The sequence below is a fragment of the Prinia subflava genome, chromosome 9, assembly GCF_021018805.1.
Source record: "Prinia subflava isolate CZ2003 ecotype Zambia chromosome 9, Cam_Psub_1.2, whole genome shotgun sequence".
Classification (NCBI taxonomy): domain Eukaryota; kingdom Metazoa; phylum Chordata; class Aves; order Passeriformes; family Cisticolidae; genus Prinia; species Prinia subflava.
Genome location: NC_086255.1, coordinates 19,320,981 through 19,343,940, shown reverse-complemented (window position 1 = coordinate 19,343,940; position 22,960 = coordinate 19,320,981). Strand labels below are relative to the sequence as shown.

The window sequence follows — 22,960 nt, the reverse complement described above, 5'->3', positions numbered from 1 at the left end:
GCAAAATAATATCAATCTTAAAGCTCTGAAATTGTGCCTTTAAAGTTCAGTGAACCTAAAGTTTAGACAACCTTCAGTTTTGTAAATGTAAATATTTAGAGTGACAGAACATATCTAAATTAAAAGGCAAGCCAGAATAAATAGTTTCAGTTCTGATCAGAGAGATCACTACACATTAAACACATGCCATTATAGTAATGTAATTATTTACTGGCACTTACCTTCTCTCTTGGTGCCCTGCCAATGCTAATATGGTGGTAGTCATAACACACAGCTAAGTTCAAAATGCTCTACAAGCTGCTAACTGTTCTCAGAACTCCCAGCAAGGTGTTTCCACCCTGCAACCCTACTGCTGCTGAGGGGAAAACAGAGCCCACAAGCAGCAGTCTCTCTCAGTTCCTCATCAAAAGTATCACAGGTGAGAACACAAGTTCAAGATTTTCTGGACTCAAGTTTTTCTGCATTGCAATCTTTACCCTTATCTCCCCAGCACTTCTCAGGATGGGCAGGTTGAGATAGAAAGGATGCAATGGGGAAGGAGAGGGGAAAAAAAAAAACCTATCTCAGTCTATCTTACTTGGAGCCTTCACAGAGATCGTGTACTCATTCTCCATCTCAGCCAGCACACGCACAGAGGATGCATTCTCTGGAGAAAATTCAACTTCAGTTTTCATTTCACCATCTAGTTTACATTTCAGGATAATATAAACTGTTGTCTGCACCTAAGACAAAAGGCATTACAACACACAGGTTCAAAACAAAAACACTTATTAGTTAAGTCCATTTTCTAGGGATTTTGTTCTCATTGCAACTAATACATCAATTACCATCTATCATTTTCACAGGTGAATTGTTTCCAGGAGCATCTTCCAGTCACAGACTAACTGGGCAGGTGGCTTCTGCTACAGCTTGCACCAGTATAGATACAAGCGTTGCACTGATAGAACTGCCAAGATTTATTAGATAGATTTTATAAACTGATTAGGGCTAGATTTATAAAATTATTAACTTTCAACTCTAACCATCTCTTCCTTTGAGCAGCACAGCCACATTCTAAACAGAAACAAAAGGAAGAAACTTAGACTCTTTCCATCTGAGGAGCTGCTACACTAAAAAGTGCTGGTTTTCAGACAAGAAGCCATGATCCAGCTTTTCAGGGTCACTTGCAAGGCATGCATCAGAATTGTCATGTTAGACTGGCTACTGACTGTGGAATTAATCAGTTCATAACAGTCATGTTACTCCACTTGCCACCAGAACAGAGGAAGGGAAGAGCATGAAGCTGCCTCACAGCACCCAAGCCGAGCAGATATGTTAATAAGACAATCATTAAGTGACACCACAGCCTGGTCAGCACTAAGCATTGCACATTACCAAGCTGCTCCTGGGCCTAGGGAGCCAAGCCTATGAAACAGGAGACATGGAGGACAGGGGGCTGAACAGGAAGGTGACAGAAGAATTCAGTACTAATTTCCAGGCCTGTAAAGCTGACCATTGCAAAGCAGTGTACTGGGCTGCACCAGCTCACAGTAAGAACACAGCTCAAGGAGTGGACATACAGTACCCCACACTGTATGCGTTTGGGCTGCACCACTGGATGGTCCCCAGTGCTCCTGGATGATTTATGTTCTTCATTCATGGCAAGTCTGTGGGAGTCAGCTGGATTCTTCTCGTCTTCTGTTTCTGTATCAGTCACAGAGTCACAGCCCGAGTCTAAAATAAAGTATACAGAGTGCTGTTGCATCACTCCGCTTTGCTGAAAATGCTTATCACACACATCCATCCTGAAAAACAGCCGTGAAAGTGGTGGGGTGGAACTTGCTATTCCTCTCAAAGTAATGCTCAGAAAAGGGGATCTGGTTGAAGAAAGGGAAACTACAGAGTTTCCTCTTTCCCTCAAGAGGATTTAAGGGGGAAATTCACAAAGACATAAAAGCAGTAGAATAGCACTGAATGTGCTTACAGAACAAACAACAGCAGCACTTTGCTAACCTGGATAGTCCCCTCATGTTATACAGGAAAATTATCATGTGAATGTCTAATATAAGAATGATCAGTATCTGAACTCATCTGACTCAAGCAGCACTCTGATACACTGTAGGATGGGCAGCAGCCTCTAGTTGTACTTTCCTAAAGTAAAACATGAAAACCAATGTTTCTGTCATTTCAGCAGCATCTTTAGTTGTCTCAGTGCTGCTTACCCCAACTCCCAAGTTCATTAGTCATCAAAAAATAAAACATGAAGCAGTAATCTGAAGGAGTTCTGTTTGTTAAGCAGGAACCATAAGCTCCAGTATCTACACAAGAGTGAAACTGGACAGTACCAGAACCTTTGGATTGAAAAGTAACAGCACTTTACCTAAAGAGACTCAAGAGCAGAATAAACACATGTGAGCCTACAACACGTGAGTACAAAACAGTGTTCTCACTCTCATTTCCCAAACCCAGCATGGATATTGATAGAAGTGCAAACAAACTGAATTGATACCACCGGCTGAAAAAATACCCAGCCAGAATGAAAACAGATTACCTATTCCTGCCAGGAAATACTTTTCTCGGCTAGAGAAAGGAAACAAAAGAATTACGTGGCTACTTAGAATACAGAACACTTTTTTAGCTAGTTTCTACTTCTTGATTCACATGGTTCACACCATCCCCCTTTCCCCATCCCCCAGAACACAAGGTGAAAGTCATTGACTCCACTTTGTCAGAAGACTATCAGGACTTCTTAAAACTATCTCCTGCAGTCAGAATATCCAAAGCTTTGTAAGCCTGGGGAGCAGTCAAGGATTTAAGACAACATTTTGAAACTTATGTGTTATTTACTACTTAGTATAAAACACACCTGTAAAGAGTAGTACAAATTATTTACCAGATAAAATCTCAGACTTAGACTGTCATTGTTCTTATATTAGTAAAAATATTCTATTTAAAATGCTCAGTCCTGATGAGAAAGACCTAAGTGATGAACTATGTGGTCAAACCTGTGGCATCCATACAGTGGAGCTGCCAAGAATTCAGATTTTGTTCAGAATCCCCCAATCTCCAAGTACATCAATTTTCCACAAATCAAGAGAGCCAAAATAACTATAAGTGGGCCACCATTAGGAATTCATGTCTTCCTAATTTCTAACTGAAGTTAGGAGTCAGTCAGGAATTTTAATGTAGACTTATTTATTTTTATTATTATTATTATTATTATTATTATTACCAAAGACTTAAACTTAGGATATTTGAAGTGCTTAGTCACACAGTTCTTTAAAAGGTATTTTTGATACAATTTGAATGGGATTTTAGGAGTTATATGGAAGTTTTAAGCCACAAAATTTTACCAAATCATTTAGCTGAATTTTTTTTCACAAATTGTGGTGCATACACACTTAACTTAGTACGTGAATGTCTCCACATGGTAAATAAGCCTACTCACATGAGTACAAGTAGATTGCTGCTTTAATGTTTGCTGTAGAAAGAATAGAGCCAAAAATCTGCAGCTCTGAAGTTTGAGTAAGGAATGAGCACTAACATCAACATTACTTAAACAAACCTAGAACAGCACATTTAATTTAGCAAACAGATTTTAATAATGGACCAAATCTGAAGATCTGACTAAGCAACTGCTTTGACACAAGGCTGAGGGCTGTACTAAAGGTGGTCTTTGGAATTTTCAGACTAGTACCAAGGTATCAGAGAAAATTAACTTAAGCATTATATTTCTTAACTCAGTATTTCAATGGATACTGTTCAAAGTTATCAGCTGCAAGAATCAGATACATTTTGGGAACCCTTCCCTTAGAGAAACATGGACTGCTCCCACCTGGGAGTGCCAGGCTGCCCTGCTGCAAACAGGAGAAAAAGCACTGGTCCCAAATCCTTTCCTTATATGATAGGTATCACTTCAGGTATAGTGGCATATGCAGAGCAAGAAGCCAAGTCTTTTGAGGAGAAGAGGCAACAGTTACTGGAATAGTGTCTCTGATCTCTGTTGGTTACTTCCAACACGACTAAATCAGAAAGACTAAGCTCAGAGCAGATTAGAGAGCCAATGATGACCAAAACACAGCAACACATTGATGTTCCTGCACATATGGACATATGCACAAATGGACACTTGCCAGCATCCTGGTCCTCAGGACTTCATCCCCAACCCAATACAGAACCATTGGTGTGGTAATTTTTACCTCACTTGGCCAACATTTGGTCCTTTTCAGACCAAAGCTGTGCATGTCAGCCACACCATACACAGCAAGCAAAGATAAGAGGGGGGCCAAGGAGAGAACAAGCCCGCTGGTCTCTGCTTTATCGGTGTTATTTGATACTAGAAACAATTTAGCAAATAAAGAATAACTAGAGCTTTTAAGAAGTTCTGGCATTGCACTTCTGCATTCTTGTAACTGAGTTCACTGCCTGGAGGTCATGTGAACACAGAGGTGGTTAGGTAATACAGGAAGAAGCATGCAATGTTAATCAGTAATTGGATTAATAGCTGAAGGAACAGGCACTCAGAATTTCAGGTATAATTTATTAATCTGTTTTTTCATTCAGAAAATACTGAAATTGTGAAGCACCAAATTCCCACGTAAGCAGTGAGATGATCCTATGATTCATCTTGCAAGTTCCAGTCATGTGCTAGTGACTGACTCATGAACATGCAAGCACTGGAAGAGGAAACCATCCCATTACATTTGATAATATCCAAGCTCTAAAGCATTGTTAGAGCAAGTTTCCCACTCACTAAGATACTTGAGTAATGACAACCCATTTGCATATACAGATTCAGCACTTATAACACTGCAATAATAGCCAGCCTAGAGAGATCAACAGACTCATTAAAGTTAAGTGAATACCTGAATTAAACTTCTCCATGAGCATGTGCTGTAGGTCACACTCGTGGCTATAAGAAGCTCTCCCTTTCTGTTCCGTTTTAAACAGAGGCTACCTCAGGCCTCACTTGACAGTCTGTGAAATACTTGTGAGAACAGCAGCAAGGGGAGGAGATGCGGTCCAAGAAACCCCAGCACGCTTCCCCTTGAAGAACATGCCCCTGTCCAGGATGCATCAGCAGCTGAGCTGCAGAGAGCAGCCTCACGCCCTTCTTGCCTGCCGTGCTGGGCTCCATGCACAGGGAGTGCCCTGCAGACACTCACTCCAGGGAAAAGCCCAGGGAAAATACATGGACTTGTGCTTCAAGAGCCATTTAGCAGCTTTAGAAACTCATATGAAGCAGCCAGTTATTTTGACCTGTTGCTGTAGAGCACACACTGCTCGCCCTATCATCCATTTCCTCCTGGCAGGCTATCAGCATGGAGCCGACAGCTGTGGTTTCTCACAAGTCAGCCCGTACACCACAGGACATGTGAATGCTTGGAAGAAGTCAGCAGTGTGTCCAGAGCACTCTGTCACCCAGATATTAATGCTAATGGCACAACTGGGCAACAGCTTGTTTCTTAAGTTCTGTGTATGCAGAACAGCCCCTGGCTGACATCTGTAAACACCTCCCATTCTGCCCATTAACTAGTTGAGACAATTAGCTTTCACAAGGCCTCAGCCTTCTACCTCACTCTGCTTCAAGCAAGAGGGAAGACCCTCAAAGAGAGCTCCTGCTTTTACCTGAAGCTTGCAACTGGGCATGTATCCTTTCCCAAGTGCTAATAAGGACATTAAGTCTCCCAGAGCAACTCCAGCTACACTTGCAAGAAGCAAAGTACTGGCAAGTAGTCAGGGAAAGGAGGGTAAGTTATCTTTCATCATGCTAACATCAGAGCCCCTGCTTTACCAATGAGATAAACACACATCAGAGAAACATCTTGTGATAAGCCCTCAGAACTGGCTGATACTGCAGCAACACTTCCCGTTTCAACTGAATGGAGAGAGGCGTGCAGAATAACAGCAAGTGAGAAGAACAAAACACAGGGAAATTTAAGAATTTGTAAAACTGTCCATATAGAACAAAGTATATATGGGACATCTCCTTCTCTCCAAACCCCTCACCCCAAGCAGCTCATCTACAAGCACAGCACACCTACAAACAGAATTTCAGTTCTACAAAGAGCACAGTCATGTTTCATATGTCATGCAAAATTTGAAATTGCAATAAACTATTTCTCATCCTCCATCAAGGAAACAAGGTGTATTTTACTGTGTCAGGTTTTGCTAAGGTTCTTGCAGATCTAGTGGTCAATTTGTGACTGGATCAAGTCTATAAACCTAAAGAACTAGTTGGGGTGCACAGAAACAGGACAGAGATAGGGAAGACGTTGAGGAAGAAGCAGGGTTCTGGCCACCCAGACAACAGACATTGTGTAGATGACCAAAATCTCAAGCAAGAGAGGCTGGACCAGTTCACTCCCACTACTTCTGGCACAAAGAGACAACACATACTGACAAGGCATATGCACTTATGACTTTCAAAGGTGCCAAGATAACATTATTTTCATCCCTGATTCAAGTCTTCCTGAGAAGCCACAGGTAAGAGCACGAACATGCAATTTGCATGTTCATTATCTCCTCTTGCACTACCTCCTCACTTTAATTCCAGTGCAACGCATAATGCTTGCATGACAAAAAAGACAATCCCCATAAAAGCCTACAAACCTGGAACTCCACCTCAGAGTTGGGCAGCTGTTTGGAAACATCCCACCAGTCACTGTTGGACTGAATGTGTGGTTCTTCCAGTGGTTTCAGTAAATCTAAGACCACATTACTACTGCAAGGGCAGTCATGCCTTCACTCTCCTTCAAATAATTTCTCTTGGAATACCCTTGCAGTCCAGTGCCACACCCGGTCATCCAGACAGATGAAAGGTAGAGAAAGAGGCAGACACTTTTGCAGCACTAAGGTCAGCCTATGCCACTGGTGAAACTTTGCCCTGGGAAGCTCAATATACACTTATTCTCAAGTCACTTGAAAAACAGCCATGATAGTCTTACAAAATGCAACCCTGGAAGCAAAACAACTGTCCAAGTACACAAGAAGGGTCTGTGAAATAACCTAAATTCCGTTCCATACATTCTCTTCAGACCTGCTCTGTAAAGCTTCTTTGTCTTGACCACAAACTTCTGCCAAGATTTTTCAGAAATTACTTCAGCTGCTCCAGACTTGAATGTGATTAGTGATGACCACTGGCCTCTTACCTTAGGCAAGTGTCTTAAAGCCTTGCAGTTCTCATTAGCAAATACCTAAAACTAGTCTTAGACATCACCGTAAAGCCACCTGTGAAGAGATTGTCAGAACCACAAGCCACAGAGACATATAATTAGTATTTACAAGGTGCATGAAGACTATTACAGTCTGAAGCTTCTTAACCACAACCATTTCTGTCCTTCACTATTTCTGGGCTATCATTTCATTATCTCTGTTTAGAAAGCTAGCATGCACCTATGCTAGCACAGCTTGAATTTTATGCTGCCATGAAAGGAAACCCATGATGTATTGCTTTTTAAGTAAATAAACTTGGGACTTGATGAAACACCTTGATGACAAACAATTCATCAATCCTGCAGCTGGGAAGATTATTTTAACTGCTTGATCCCATATGCTACAGATGGATAAGAACATCCAAGCATTTCTCTCCGAGAACTCTCAGTATCACTTGGGAGCTTAGTTAAGGTTTCTTCAATTGCTTTAACCAGCTCTCTAAAGTGTCTGACTTTCCAGCATCAGTCATGTATCCCCATTCAGAGAGGCATGCTACCAGCATGTTCTCTCAACCTGAACTCCTGTGCAGAAGCGTCACAGTTTCCTTTCCATGACAGGAGTGAGAACCAGCCAGGCTGTTGAGCTCCCATGTAACAAAGCAGGCTCTCATTTGCACCCAAAGGGCTGACTAACAGCTCACCTGCTCCTCTTCAATGAGCGGGGTGAAAGAACCACTTCTTATGTTTAAATACAATAGAACAGAGAATAATATAGTTTTAATAATTCACTTAATTATACTCCTTCAAAGAGGAGGGAGAGAGAACTGCATGCTACCACCTCACGTCTTCAAGGCCACTTAAATAATCTGGCAGAAGTCAATGTTGGGTGTAATTAACTAAGGTAGAACTACTCCGAAAATATTCCTCCACTGAGCACTGAGACCCAGACATAAATACCACATGGCAGTTCCTGCCGAACTTAAAAATACGTTGTGAATTTAGGTCTCTAGCCCTAAATGGCAACTATTAGCAAAAGTAAGCAATCAAATAATTACAGAAGCATAAAGCTGAAGGGAATCTCACATGTACTAAAATTTCAGCTATCTGGGTTGAGAAACAGGTGAGAACATCTGTCCAACATGACCTTAAACTCTGAGTAGCTTATTCCAAGGTAGCTTTATCTTTACAGCATGAGACCAGCACAGGACCATAAAGATGATTAACGAACCACAGCATCTTTCATAAGAGGAGAGGTTGCAAGAGCTGAAACTCTTCAGCCTAGAGAAAAGAAGACTCAGGGGAATCTTATATTAACAAGATAAGAGGAAATGAAAAAGAGGGAGTCAGACTCTTCCATAATGCCCATTGACAGGCAAAGAGGCGATGCGCACAAACTAAAATGCAAGAAGTTCCATCTGAATACAAGAAAACATTTTGTTACTCTTGAAAGTGGTCAAACACTGGAATAGGTTGCTCAGAGAGGCTGTGAAGTCCTGCAGAGTCTCCAACTACAGAGACATTCAAAACCCAACCGGAAATGGTCTTGGGCAACCTGCTTTATCTATTCATGCTTGAGCTGAAAGTTCAGATGGTCTCAAGAGGTCACTTCCAACTTCAATGACATGCTCTCCAGTTTCATCTATGGTTTCATCAGCACAACAGAAGAAAGCCAGGAATTTCATTCAATTTCTTGACATGAACAGGAAAAAGAATTATAAACTTGTGTGGTTCTTCTTATGCCATTTCCCTCTCAAAAAAGCTTACTGCCTTGGTCTCTGGCATCTCTCAACGAGCCCCTCAGTAGGTGGAGTAACATTTCAGCTCTTCCTGATCTACAAAGCTCAAAAAAAGTTCTCATCTTCCTTCTAACTGTCCAAGGCCCTCCATCTTCACCATATGATTCCTTACACCAGCTGCTGACCTTATTTCACAAAAGAGTTTGTTGGCACTCATCCTTCATTCTTGTCTGTTCCAGTGCAAAAGAGCTCTGCTAAGCCAAGGCCGCACTTGTCCTTCAGCAGCACAGTTCACAGCTGCTGTCATATTCACATATCACCTCAGCAATCTCAGGCAGATGGGGACTTGCCCATGTTTTTACCCACAAGATATGGCTTGGATACAGAAGGCTCAAAGCCACTGATTAATTTGTAAGTGCTTTGGAAACATCAGCTTTCAAAGGGGGAAATTTGAAATGTTTCAAAACAACATAGACAGGAACAAATAAACTGGAGCAATTGAAATGTCAAGTGAGTTTTGGAAACACATGAGGAAGAGAAAGGCCACTGACTCCAGCTGTGTGGCTCCCAGCTGCCCAGTGCACTCAGAAGAGCGATCACAAGCCAGGCAAGAGGGGTTAAGCAGCAGGCTCTGGTCACTGCACTCTGGCTAGTGACTACACCCTGCTGGACCTGTGTACAGAGACATCCTGAGCAAGATTGTTTAATCTAGAGAAGAGGAGACTCGGGGGGAATTTACTGCTTTCTACAACTACCAGAGAGGAGGCTGTAGCCTCTCTTCTCCCAGGCAGCATGCAATAGGACAAGATGAAAGAGCTTCAAGCTGCTTCAGGGGAGGGTTAGACTGGATATTATGAAAAATGTCCTCAATGGAAGGGTGGTCAGGCATCAGAACAGGCTGCCCAGGCAAATGGTGCGATCACCATCCCTGGAACTGTTAGAACAGTTGGACTTAGTAGTTGGACTTCATCTTGAAGATTTTTCTGGCCATAAAAATTTAATGATTTCCATGCCCTTAGCACAGTTATTGCATAGTCTGAGAAACTTCCCCACAGATAACAGGAGTACCTGCAAATACAAATCTCCATGTGCTCTGTAGCTGAGAATGGAGAAACCTTAGAAGTAAAAATACCACGTCTACAAGACAGCAAGAGTCAGCATCAGCACACAGTCATCAACAAGGCTAGATGAATGTTTCTTCATTTCTGAAGTCATACTAAACTAATAAAAATTACAATAGGTTTCAGCATGTGATGTCTGGGGGTGTCATGTTCCCATGATGCCCTAAACAAACCACAGCCAACAGCTGTGCTAGAGGCAATGGCACAGCCTGCACAGGGCCAGTGTGCAGCCCCTGGAGAATTCACCCTGTATCCTGTACCACGCCTCACTAGCTCAGGATTCAGCAATTAGGAAACTGAATCATTTTAGCATCAGGCCTGGTTTTGACACTGCTGTTTGAAGTACAGGTGAGGGCATGTGAAGAGAAGTACCTCCCAGAAGAAGACAACAGAGACCCAAACAATTTCAAATATGGTCATAAACTTTCTCTGCTAAGTGCTGTAAGAATTAAGGACTGCCTTAATCAGGATAAATTCAAACTTAACTCAGACCAGAGCAGAAGCTGTGTTTCTCTGTGGAAGAGGTCTGCTGTCACAAATATTTTAAATTACTCATGCTGCAACCAAACCACACAGAAGAATTTTTTTTAACCAGTCAAGAAGAAAGTTTTCACAGTTTCACCCAAAAAAGGAACTATGTACACCTGGAGCTATCTTCAGGGGAAACATCAGAACATTTGCATTTGAGGCCATTCACAAAATGCGTAGAATCACACAACAGAAGAGGTCACAGACTCATTTTTTCCCCACACAGAAGTAGGATCTGATACCTTCATCCAAAAACTTTGGTGATGAAAGGAACCCATATTAAACAGGTTCTTCCTTCACAAGAATCAGAGTGACAGCAGAGGGCTCACCTTTGCAATGGCTCTCATATGCACAAACCAACAACCCAACATGGCATGCAGGTGACAGCCACATCAGCTATGACTGTTGTAACAGTAACAGAAGTGCAGAAATTCTAAATCTTTGTGTACCAAACTATCCAGAACATGTTACAGCAGACCCCACAGCAAATGAGTTTAATCTCATTTTTTCCTCTCAGTCAAATATTTTCTAGATATGTTGGTGTCAGTTTGAGATCAATATATGCTTATTGAAGTGAGAAAACAGAAAATAAGCAAGATTTTTTTTTTGTTAAGCAGAAACAGCAACAAAAACCTAAAGCACAAACTCCATTTTCAAAATACTACCTACATAAACCCAAAGCACAGTTTGTTTCAGCACATGCTAACTTGCACAGATGAAGAACTTTAGATCCAACTGTGAGAAGTCAGACTAGAGCCTTACCCTAAGAAGTTTTGCAATAGATGTCTGGCAGCCAGCCAACTAAAGAGCCAGGCAGACCACTAAATTGCTGCTCAGAATGCAGCAAGCCTGGCAGCAAGACCGGCCTCTGGGGAAAGACTTCAGAAACAACATCCCTTTGTATTCTCATATACTCTTCAACTATACCAGAACTTACTCCTAGTCTGGTCTAAAATAACTTTGACAGTCTTTGGGTGTTTAGTAACACCACTAACACTAATCAATCTCCCCAGTCTTGAACTGCATATTTAAATTCAATAAAATATTGATTCCGTGTTCTAAAACTACAGCCACTCTTTTCTGTCTTCCAGACTGAAAGCAAAGGAGCCAGACCACTTGAGTTGGAGATTTGGTTTAGCTCTAGCATTGGGAAAACAAGATGTTTTAGAGATATGTGAAAGGGAGATGCAGATTTTCAGCTTACGAAGATATTTAAAATGTACTCAGAAGTATGTGTTGTGACCTCATTACCTGAGAATGACATCTTCAGCATAATCCCCAAATAATCTTTTTCAGGGGAACTGTTTCAGGCAAGATCATGACTTTCAAACTTTATTTTTACTGTGATATATTTGTCATAATTATTGCAGTTGTTATCCTGGCATAAGGCATATTTATGCACACAACACTAGACACACTGCCTCATTCATGCCATGGGATAGAGATAAATCTTAAGCCAAGATGCAACAGCAGGATTCCAGCCTTGCTGAGGCTGACAAAGAATACCCTAACCCTACCTACAGCAATGTCATAAAAATACCCAGACCTGCATGACTGCCCAGAGCTCTGCACCTTCATTTCAACAGAAACTATGAGAAAGAAATTCTACACTCTCTTCTAGAGTTTAGGAAAGTTTGGAATCGGGCTTGTGTAGTCTCCAGCTCTTAATACTTCTGTGCTAGCTACAAGGTGACCACTTTCAGACTGGTTGGGTTATTTTTAAGGCCATCAGTGCAATTCTTTAATTAATCTCTGCCTTTTCATCATACGTAACAAAGTAATCTGTTGCCAGTATGGTTACATCTTTCATTTTAGGCCCAGTGCTAGATAATATATATTAGACTTTATATTGGTTCTGATATGACAGAAACAAGTCTGACCAAAAACACAGTTCTTTTCCTGAAACTAAATAAATGACTATTTTCCATTGATTGGAGTCAATAAACTGCAGAATACAATATTTACAGGCAGAATTTTAAATATAGAAAGTTTTCAATTTGCTTCAAAAGCAGGCACCCAAGACAACCTCAAATTCAGAAGTTCTCTGTGAGTTGCTAGTAATTTCTCCTGAATTAGGGACCAACCAACCAGGCACAGAAAATTTATTTGCATAACTTTCTAGTTTACAAGGGTTGGACAATTTGCTCTCATTTGCTCTTTAAGTAAAGCGCATTACCAGTGTTAAAATAAGAATAAACAGTACCATGTAGCTCCCTCCTCCAACCAGAAAGCACAGCTCCTAGCTCTGGTCTTACCTTCCGAAATAGCCTTCTTGACAGCTGCAAGGTAAGCATCAGGCTCATCATCATTTGTGAGTTCTTGCCACTGAGACCAGTCCTTGAAAAAGGTCACATAGTCGTCACAGTCCGTAACACCGCAGAAGAGCTTGACTACTTTGCACGGGGGCCATAAAGCTTCCTGAAGGCTCTGCAGGATGTGAGGAACATAAAAACTCTGCACTAGCTCAGCAGAAAGCAAAAGGATGATACTCCGACTCCTGCTGAACAGGTCCAGCTCCTGGTGGGAGATGGCAGAGTTGTCCTCCAGCCGGTAGCTCAGAACCCGATGCTTTCGAACATGCCAAGTAAAGAGGAAGAGGTTCTGGAGGTACTGACACCATTCGGTGGCGTCACTTGCATACACAATCAGCACATCATATTCTCCAGGGGCTCCTGTACAGGTGCAAGATGATCACAGGAAAAAGGATTAAATTCAAACTGTGAACTGACCCACAGCTTCGCAACAAAAAACTCCACAGCACTGTCTCTAATTCCTGTCAGAAACTACAAAGCATTTCAAATGAACAGTAGTTCTATCCAAAGTGAGGTGTTCACAGCCACAAAGCAACTCTAAGGGTGAATTAACTCCTACTTGCATCTACTCCACTAAATTTAAGTAGTTTTTTCATTCTTAAAAATGAAAAAAATTAAAATGCTCTTCCTATAAAGAGAAGCATTTCCTATGTAGTTTCAAGATAAACTACACACAGAGATTTACAGATGTAAAGCATTCTGATAGGGGAAAAAAAAGCCACAAAAACCAGACCTTCAAAACAAACTAGCTTGAAAAGGGGAGTTCACTCTCACATGAAAAGTTAAAATAATTTTAGGCAATTATAGAGTCTCTGCAACACAACTGCATATCATCACATGCCCAAGTGGAGCAGACACTAAACAACACGCCTAAAATAACAGTCTTTCATTTAAATGAGGTCACACAATGCTTACAGGAAGTCCCTATGGCCCCCTTGGTGTTAGGTATTTGCTCTCATTGCAGCAGAAAGCAAACTGCCTGCAAAGCATGCATGCAGCTAGGGAACATCAGCCCCAGCACTCGCACCTCGCACCACAGCCACGCTGTCGGTCAGGCTTCAGACCTGTCGCAAGGCCATCTTAAGAGTCCTTCCTCAACACCGTCACAGAAAGTTTTCCCAACAATTTTTGGAATGACAAACACTCTCTTCAGGGGGAAAGAACTAATACAGTAGTGGTGGCCACAAGTAAGCCCAAAATATGCCCACCAAAGTTGACTCCTTCCATAATTCTCTAGAGACAGCTTCTACCTACAGACTCATGCATTTCAGTGCTCTAGCACAAAGTCACTTAAAAATGTTAACAGCTTGTTAAGAGCAGATGCAAATTGAACCAGTGTGACATGATGCAGTGCACTCCCACCAATTTCAAGGAAACTTTTAAGTCTGAATTTAATTTTTCCATTTACCTGTGAAGAAGTTTACTCAAAATCATTCAGATCCATGGTAAATTTCAGAGCTGAGCATTTAAGATCTTGTTAACAAATTGTCTTCTAATTCCAGTTTGACTCTTTAGAAATGTCAACATTGTCAACCTATCTCCATCATGAAGCAAGCAAAGGCAAGTTTTTCCAGTTAAAGCAGAGAGCAGTGTTTAAAACTTGGCACCCAAAAAGACAATGGGCAGAGTGAGTTTACCAGAACTGAGGATGACAGTTTTGTAGCCACCTTAGAAAAATTCAACCAAAATTGCACAGCCTTCAAAGACTTTATTCTATCACCTTCCCCAGAAATTTCATTAGGAAATTAAGGCTGAAACAATGTCTAGGCTGAAGGATCCCAGCCCTAAATTATACAATTAGCAGCTTTAACCTGTAGTTCAATATTGCAGCAGCCCTCTTGTTAGAGGGTAGAAATGAGCCAAGACACAGAGTTCTTGTTTATCACAGCATGAAAAGGGTCCTGGTTTATTCCTCTTTACAGCTCAGCCATCCTTACTCCAACTATTCACTGACTCTGGCTGCAGCAAGCTCCTGCTGTAGGTTTCCCTTGCAGCCTCTCACTGCTGGTTATTCCCTGCTTAACTCTGACTGCAGGTATCAGTTTGCAGGCTCTGACTGAAGGCTTTTACCCAGCTAGACTGTGACTGCAGGTTCCAACAACAGGTTCTAACTGCAGACCCAGACTGACCTCACAGCAGGGATTCTCTCTCCCCAGGATCCTTCTTCATGATTCCCTCATTCACTCTTCCTCTTCCTTCCTGATCCTCTCTCACCAGCTCACCCACTCCCTTTTCTCACACTTCTCTATTGGATATAGCTGTGACTCATCAGTTGCAAGGCTGTATTGGATAATTAACACAGCTGCTACTTACCAGGGCAAGGTCACTTGTATTCCCTTCTCCTATAGTTCGGCAGAAGGGATACAATGGAGAAGAATGGAGATGTGCTCAGTGCTTGACCCATGGTGTCAGCTACCTGTCTCTAGCAGGTAGAAAGAAAGTCTCTAACAGTGAAAGGATGATATCCTAGCTATGGAGAACATGGACAGCGCAGGGCTGACACGTTCACTAGGACAGCTCCATGTTTGTGAGTGAATACAGCTCCTGAACCACAGATGGAGGCTTGTATGAGACAGCATTCCCACAGGAGAGGATCCAGCAAACTCATAAAGCAGGGTCCTCGGGACTCAAAACCTTGGGACTTTTAAGCTAAGAGTGCAGATCTGCTGTGAAAAGAGATGGCTTTCACACCAGTGAGCACCCCACCATTGCCAAAATATCACTGATGGTAGCTGAACACCACCTGGCAAAGACAACAGAATTACACGAGCAAAACCATGAAAACCAAGCAGAATTCAAGTTTTATTCTAGAAAGAGAGCTATCCCACAGACTTCTGCTTCCACTGCCCCGGGATGATTTACATGTAGTACAGTGGGAAAGGACAGCACAACTGTCTGCTGAGAATAGAGCCCACATATTGCACCATGGCCAGCTGAGTTAGACCTCAACAGATGGGGAGACCACACAATGACTCTCTGAAGTGTGCCCAAAGCTCTTAAAGTCCTACTCTGGTGCTCTCTGGCAGCAGCCCCACCTCCAGTCTCTGGAAAAATCAGTAGTGGCCTCTTGGGCACTTTAACATTCTGTAAAATGGAACAACTAACCCTGTCATTCACTTTTAGGAAGCACAGAGCTTCCACACGATACTTGTGAGCCAACAGACCCTTCTCCAGGCTTTCAATGAAAGTAAGCAGCTGTGCATGGAGACAGAGTGGAAGAGCCATAGACTTCAAACATGCCTTGCACTGCAGGAGCGCAAAGTATCCAAGAATCCCTCCCTTCTCTGCTATGTAGATAAGGGATGCAAACTTGGCAGACTCACTGCAAATTCCCTGCCAGAGCAGTGCAACCTTTGCATCCAGCAGGAAGGAACTTCCTCTGGTGTTTAGGAAAGGTATTGATTTCCTGGCTAGCACTGCTCCACGAGAGCACCATTCCCCTTAACAGAGCTGTACCAGCTCTCCTCAGGCCTTGTTACCTCAGCTCCTACAGCCTTTTACACATACACAACAGAGGAACAGTGCTTCTAAAACAAGAACTGAGAAAAAATTGCTGACTCCACTTGTAGAGCCAAAGTAACAGTCCATGTTCATAAGCAAAAATACTGGAAGTGGGTCTTGCAGAGCTAAATAAGCTTAAGTCAGCATTGGGACTGTTTAAAAAAAACCGCAAAAATCTAGAAATAATTTCAATTACGACATTCTCCTTTAAAAGAATGACACAGGACTCTCCTTCCTGGATCAGGCTATTATTTGTCTAACCAAATAGCTGCCATTGCAGCGCTAACTACTGTCCAGGGAACAGTGTCACAAGAACACAGAACATTTCAGGGAAGCTTTTCACAATTCTTCAAACATCAGAAAAACTCACAAAGCACCACTCAAAAAATAATGCATACTCTGCCTATTGTACACATATAGGGAAATCCTTTGATTAACACCAAACATTTTATTTTCTTAAACCCTGCCCTTAGATGGATGGTTTGAAAACGCTTTTGACAGGCTGGTTTTGGAGAAGTCTTCAGTTAAAGGAAGAAATGTATGAACACTATATATAACAGCAGGATGAAGAAAAATTGGTTGGCTGGTGCAAGTCTATCTTTCACACTCCCAAGTGTGATCTAGTTTAAATTTTAACAATACCTTGTTACTGGAGACCTAGGTTAGAGTATTAAAAATACTTTTGCCTCTGTTTACAAAATGTCAGCACTATTAACTATACTGCAGGGCATGTTCATTTATTTCACAGAAGATCATGAAAGTGCAGTTCTGTTGCAGTTTGCAATGATAAACCATAACTTTTGGACTGCTTTCCAGCTGTAAATGCCTCTTCAGTGTCCAGCTGCACACTTCACTATACAGCAAGGAAAACAGACTGATGAGATTACAAACCAGTACCATAGAAATGCCTAAGACCTATAACTGAAGGGTAGGCCCCACAAACTAAACAGCACAAACGACATGATACAAAGCTTTCCCTACCTTACAAACTGCACACAGAATGGAAGAGGATGAAACAATTCAGTAAAAATCACACACCCTCATGGCAAGAGAACCGAAGTACACAAGACCATGTCATGTCTTCACAGTCTCTCTCTGAGAAGCAAACAAATCAGGCTCACCTCCAAACTGTCTGCAAGCAGTAAGGTGATGATCTTCAGGTTCCGCCCAACCATGTGATAGTGGTTTATGGCCATAACATAAGGTTCTGATTACCACTGAAATAACTGAGCAATACTGTGGGAAGCTGGCATATCAGCTCTGGGTAAGACTACATTTTACATTATCAACTGTTATTATTTATTATTTCATTCCATAAGCCAAAAGGTTTGACCATTTTTCAATTTACCGATCATAAAGTTTTCCAGTGTACTTGTGGGCCCCATAAGGAATGCCCATTCAGGCCCTGTAGTAACACACAACTTTTCTGTGTCATCTTCCACATACCTCTCATAAGTAGATAATGACTTTTCATTGTCCACAGACAAGGTAAAAAAAAAATTAGACTAAATCCTTCACTTCAACTCAGAGGATCATATGCAGTGGAAAACAATTTATTTTCATGTGCTAGAAAAAAATGCATCTCCAATTCTGACTACATAAGAAAGGCATTATGTAACCTGTTCCAGTGTGTTTTGTAATTCATGTGTATGGAGGATACAGAAGTACTGCTGTCCAAAATAACAATCCTTGGCTGTTGGGAATTCACTCTTCATGGAAGACAATTGTCTATGGTATAAAGGAAATGTGTCTTAATAACCAAATTCTTAAAAGAGAGAACTCGCCCAGGAGGTGATAAAAACTGCTAGTGGACCATTAAGAGAACTCCTCAGCACCTTCCACATTTCAGTATGTGAAGTGTGTGTATTTAAGTGATGTATGATGAAATAAATACATTCTCTGCATGCATGGAATGCACAGTAATAGCGATCACATGCAATAATTATTAACATGCTAGTGAAACTTCTTACCTCGACTGGAATAGAAAATCTTGAGTTTAAATAAAATGCTGCAAACAAGCAAGAGGAAATAGCAGAATCAAAGCAGATAAAATTTCTGCAAACCAAACTTCACAGAGAGGAACAAGTGATTTGCATTACGATACGTTAACCTAAAGTCGTTCTCTTTTTAAGGGTATCTGTGAAATCACCTTCTGTTTATAAGGAGAAAAGTAGTTTTGCCCACAAGTCTCCAGAGGCCTCCGTTTACTTATTTTTACCTCACAAGGAGATATGCGTCAATGAAAGGCAAATGTTACTTCACACCCTGAGAATGGCACGTTTTTTCCTTTTTTAGATAAAACCCATATGCTTCCCTGCAAGGAGAGGAACTTGCAAATTGGGCATTAGCAAGACTTACACAATACTGGCTAAACCACTCTTCCCTTGAGTTTGCAGCTCTATTCTAGGTAGTTTTACCTCTACAAACGTTAGCTAAAACATTTTCAATTATAGCAAACTGGTTCAGCTTGTGATCCTGTGCCACTGTGGCAAGGGGCACCAAGTCATACCCCCAAAAGGAAATGGTGCTGAAAGATAAAGCCGTATTTAGGAAAAACTGATTTCTCTATAAAACATAACAGAAAAACATGCAAGTGGTAAAGGCGGACAGGAGGAATTAGTCTACAGAACATTCTCCCTCAGAGCTCGCTGATCTGCCAAGCCGAAGTGCACTTAAGACGCAGGAAAGCTCTGCCACAGCTGCCCTGAACTCCAGACAAGTGAAGTAAGGTAAGCTGGAAAGCGCTGCAGCCCGGCTGCGAGCAGAGGAGCCACCGGTGCTCTGAAGGGCGCCGGGTTTCCCTGAACTCGGAGAGCGGAGCCCCTTCCCCTTTCCGAGCAGCGGAGCGCCAGGGGCGCGCAGAGCCGCGCAGCGGCACCGCCCCGGGGAGCGGGCAGGGCAGGGCTCCGCCACGCTCCGCTCGCCGCCGCCTCGGCGGGGGCAGCCGCGGAGAGCCCCGGCCCGCCGGAGCACCGCGGGGCCGAGAAACACCTACCGGGGGCCGCCATGGTCCGGGGCTGGCGGGGAAGGGGCCGCTCCCCTTCCCTCACATCGGCGGCGCAGCAGGGCGGTGCATCCCCCGAGGCCGGTCCCTCGCCCACGGCACAGGACACGGCACAGGACACGGCACAGGACACGGCACAGGACACGGCACAGGACACGGCACCGGGCTCCTCCCGGCCCCGCCTCCCGCCCGCGGCGCCCCCTGCAGAGCCGGGCACGGGGCTGCTGCTGCCCGGCCGTGCCTCGCCTTCCCGGTACTCGGCCGGACTCTTCCCCGAGGAGGGAATCTGCCTTTTCCAGCTGGCTCCAGTCATACATTCCGTAGGTGGCCGAGGAAACAGCGCTACAACGAGGAAAAGTTGTGTTACAGTGACACAGTGGTCTCGAGAAACCCTGGAGCAATAGTTGTGGGAAAGAACACGACATACCTGGTTTATACTCATCCATAACTTAGGTTTTGTCCTGTCTTCTATGAGCAAGGAAAACTCCTAGGGGGAAGCCAAGTTGTTCCCTACAGAATGATGCGGCTTGATGTTCTGTTTTCATCTAGAAGATGCTGTCATTCAAATGAGATTTACCAGTGTTTGTAAGACTATGCCCATGTGTGAGTACAATAAGCAGTAGAAGGACACTCTTATTGTTCAGAGAGTAGGACAACTTACTAATTTTGTCACTGAAGACAAAGCAACAGATTCTGCCTAAATTAATCGGTCTATTCCTTTGCAAATTTCAAAAAAACCCCACTTGTACTGGTGGTTTTCATTGATGCACTTCAGCACAGCAAAAGCAGACCCCACACAATCTGGTTTCCCAGCTGAGGCAGTCATGCCCAAGCAGTCGGTGAACATTCTGTATGCAGCTTAAGCAGCTTAATGTCATTGCTAATGTTAGAACAGAGGTGGTTACAAGCAGAAAGGAACCAACTATTTTCCACTAATCAACTCTTATCTTAGAAGTTGGTCAAACTTTCTTGTTACCTCCAAATCTTTCTTTACTCATATCCTACTTTAAGCTTACAAACTATGTGCCACTGCCTGTCTTCCAAAATCAAGGTGTTTGTTCTCCCAACAGGGAAGTACTAGGACAAAAAGCTCTTCCTGATGATAGAGCCTTATGAGTAACTCCAGGTATGCAAAGAAGAAACCATAACTTTCCCCTCTGAATCATCCCAAAAATACACATTAGAATGAAGGGCACACAGGCACTGGAGAAGTGTGCAAATACAGATCCAACTTGGGACTGATGCGAAAGACAAAAGTTAACCAGTTGGAAACCAGAATCTCTAAGCAAATTCTTTTACTGTTATGGAGCAGCAAGTATATATTAAGAACTATTAAAACAGATGGACAACCACATGGATGACTTTATGACTGTTCCACATGATTTCCCTTGTTAAGCTGTGTATCTTCTAACTTCCAGTATAAAAAGTTAAAAACAATATCAGCTCTCTGATGTTAAATGAGAATTTCAACATGCTCTTATGAAGTGAGCTTTTAAAGTCTCTCTCTTTAAAGCCTTGCAGTGTCACAGAGAAGGTTAGCAGAGTCAGCTTCCAAGGAACCCACAGAGCTTTTCCATGTCACTTAGGATACTCTGCATTTTATTTAATCAATGCAAAGCCCACAGGAAACCTCTTTAGCATTTAAACTTCCCAAATCTCTAAAGTGAAATTAATGTGCCTCCACAAAAGAGCTTAAGTAAAATAACTGCTAGTGTGTTGTTTCAGCAACCTCCAACTAAAAACTCAGACGACAAATTGAGGCAAAAGCCTCTTCACTCTCTAAAACAGTAGGAAGACCTAATAAACTCTTATAAATCTCCTAAAGAAATAATAAAAGAAATAAAAAAAGAGAGAGAGGAAAAGGGGGAGCATTTCATCCTACCTTGCCCCAAATTGACTGTACAAGTCTTTCCTCACTTCAGTTCACTGCAGCATATAAACATAGCTACATTTGCAGCATTATTCTCAAGGGTCTGTCTTAGACCTGTACAAAGAAAAGGACTAGATTGCTCTTTCTGGAGCCAAAGGCTTTTTTCTAGGTACTTACAAGCAGTAAGAGGTAAAGGATTAAGTGTTTGAATACCCATGCTATCTCTTTTCACTTCTTCTTGGTCATGAAGAGAATGCAAAGGCCAAAGACCTCTCATGGAAATGTTCTCCTCTGAGATGAGCTGGGAAATGAGAGGCTGGAAAGCAGTGCTGCAGAAACAGACCTGCGAGTCCTGGTCTATGGCAAGTCAAACAGGAGGCAGCATTGCCCAGCTGGGTATCAGGCACAGCATTGCCAGCCGGGCCAAGGGAGGGGATTGTCCTGCTCTGCACTGGGGCTGCCTCACCTCGAGTGCTGAGGGCAGTTCAGTCACTGTAATATTAAAAACATCCCATGCATAGCTCTTCCTGCAGCCGTAACAAAAGAGATATTGCAGCCAAGGGGAGGACTGAAAAGACTTATGAGGGAGTGGGTGAGAGGAGCAAAGGAATTCACAAGCAGTAACATAAATCAGTTGAGTTTGCTTGCTCTTTAGATCCCAGGATCTCCCACTACTGCCTTAGGGAATACAAGGACAAAACAACTTTCCCTGCCAGGTCATCTGGACAACTGCAGGCACAACACAGGGGAACACACCTATGAAGAGAAGCTGACACACAGCACAGGGAACAGAACTGACTGGCAAAGGCCAGGCAGGAGAGGGAGATACTTATTAACCAGAGGAGAAGCAAAGTGAGCCAGTGAAGCAAACAGTCAGTGATTTCCCTAGTTTCTCACAGCAGTTACCTCACACGGCAGGGCTTAAAGTAACAAAAGTTTACCAGCAAAAGCTGCATCTTTTCCTTTCCAGTGCAGGCAAAACCACAAAAATTTGCTGAGCTTTGCAGATGAAGCTTGCAGCTGTAGGTTACTGTAGAGGGAAACTACAAAAAAACTAAGAAATTTTAGTTCCTGAAAACAGTTTCCTTTCTGCAACAGCCCCATGTTATTCCATACATAAAAGGGGCAGGACATCTCAAAAATAAGTAAACCTATCTAACCAAGCCTCAGCTGAGCACCCCTTTTCTGCTATACAGGTTACAGCACCTGTACAAAATGACAGAATCTTACAGTACAGAATATCACAAGAGCTGACCTCTACTTCCCCATGAGTGCGAACATGGAACCTTCCAGAAAGCAGCAACAGGCATGCTTTGATGAGAACAGAGCCCATCCAATTGTGTGTTCATTGGGCACTGGGGCACAGAACATCCATACAGCACACAACAGCAATATTTGAAAAGAGTTAAGGGCAGAAGGCTAGGTAGAGGAAATGTAAAAAGCAAAATGCTGCCTACCTACCACTGTTTTTTTGACCCTGGCAGCCCTAAATCTAGACTTTAAGCACAGGACTCTTCTTCCTTGGCCCTCAGCAAGCTCCATAGTACACTCTATTGAAGAAAAGAACCACTCATCACAAAGGCGGGAATAGAGAGCTACATCCAACAGATCAAACCTTCAGTTTTACAAACTTCCCTTTACAAAAAAACCCCAAAAACTTCCCTGGAAAAGTAACTAAAGCCACAGCAATATACAACAGCTGAATGAAATTTCATCCTCATCAGGGTTCTGAGTACACTAACACGCTAAGCTTGT

General features: G+C 42.6%; 1 protein-coding gene and 1 long non-coding RNA gene across 4 annotated transcripts in view; one reads left to right on the top strand and one right to left on the bottom strand.

The window, feature by feature from the left end:
• The window catches only part of PIK3AP1 (phosphoinositide-3-kinase adaptor protein 1), a 38,992-nt gene extending 19,196 nt beyond the window's left edge, over positions 1-19,796 (bottom strand). Inside the window, exons 1-6 of one of the 3 annotated variants that reach the window (XM_063405782.1) lie at positions 19,763-19,796; positions 19,498-19,677; positions 19,327-19,461; positions 12,774-13,190; positions 1,565-1,713; positions 578-722 (exon numbers count right to left, since the gene is read on the bottom strand). In XM_063405782.1, the coding sequence (XP_063261852.1) occupies positions 578-722; positions 1,565-1,713; positions 12,774-13,190; positions 19,327-19,461; positions 19,498-19,677; positions 19,763-19,781 (1,045 nt within the window). In that variant the 5' untranslated portion in view covers positions 19,782-19,796. Of the gene's footprint in view, positions 1-577; positions 723-1,564; positions 1,714-12,773; positions 13,191-19,326; positions 19,678-19,762 lie in introns of all 3 variants that reach the window. The other 2 variants (XM_063405781.1, XM_063405783.1) reach the window with 2 other exon arrangements.
• LOC134554825 (uncharacterized) lies at positions 18,313-22,861 on the top strand. Its single transcript, XR_010081319.1, has 2 exons — positions 18,313-19,060; positions 20,406-22,861. It is a non-coding gene; the product is annotated as an uncharacterized LOC134554825 (long non-coding RNA).
• Positions 22,862-22,960: the final 99 nt, after the last annotated feature.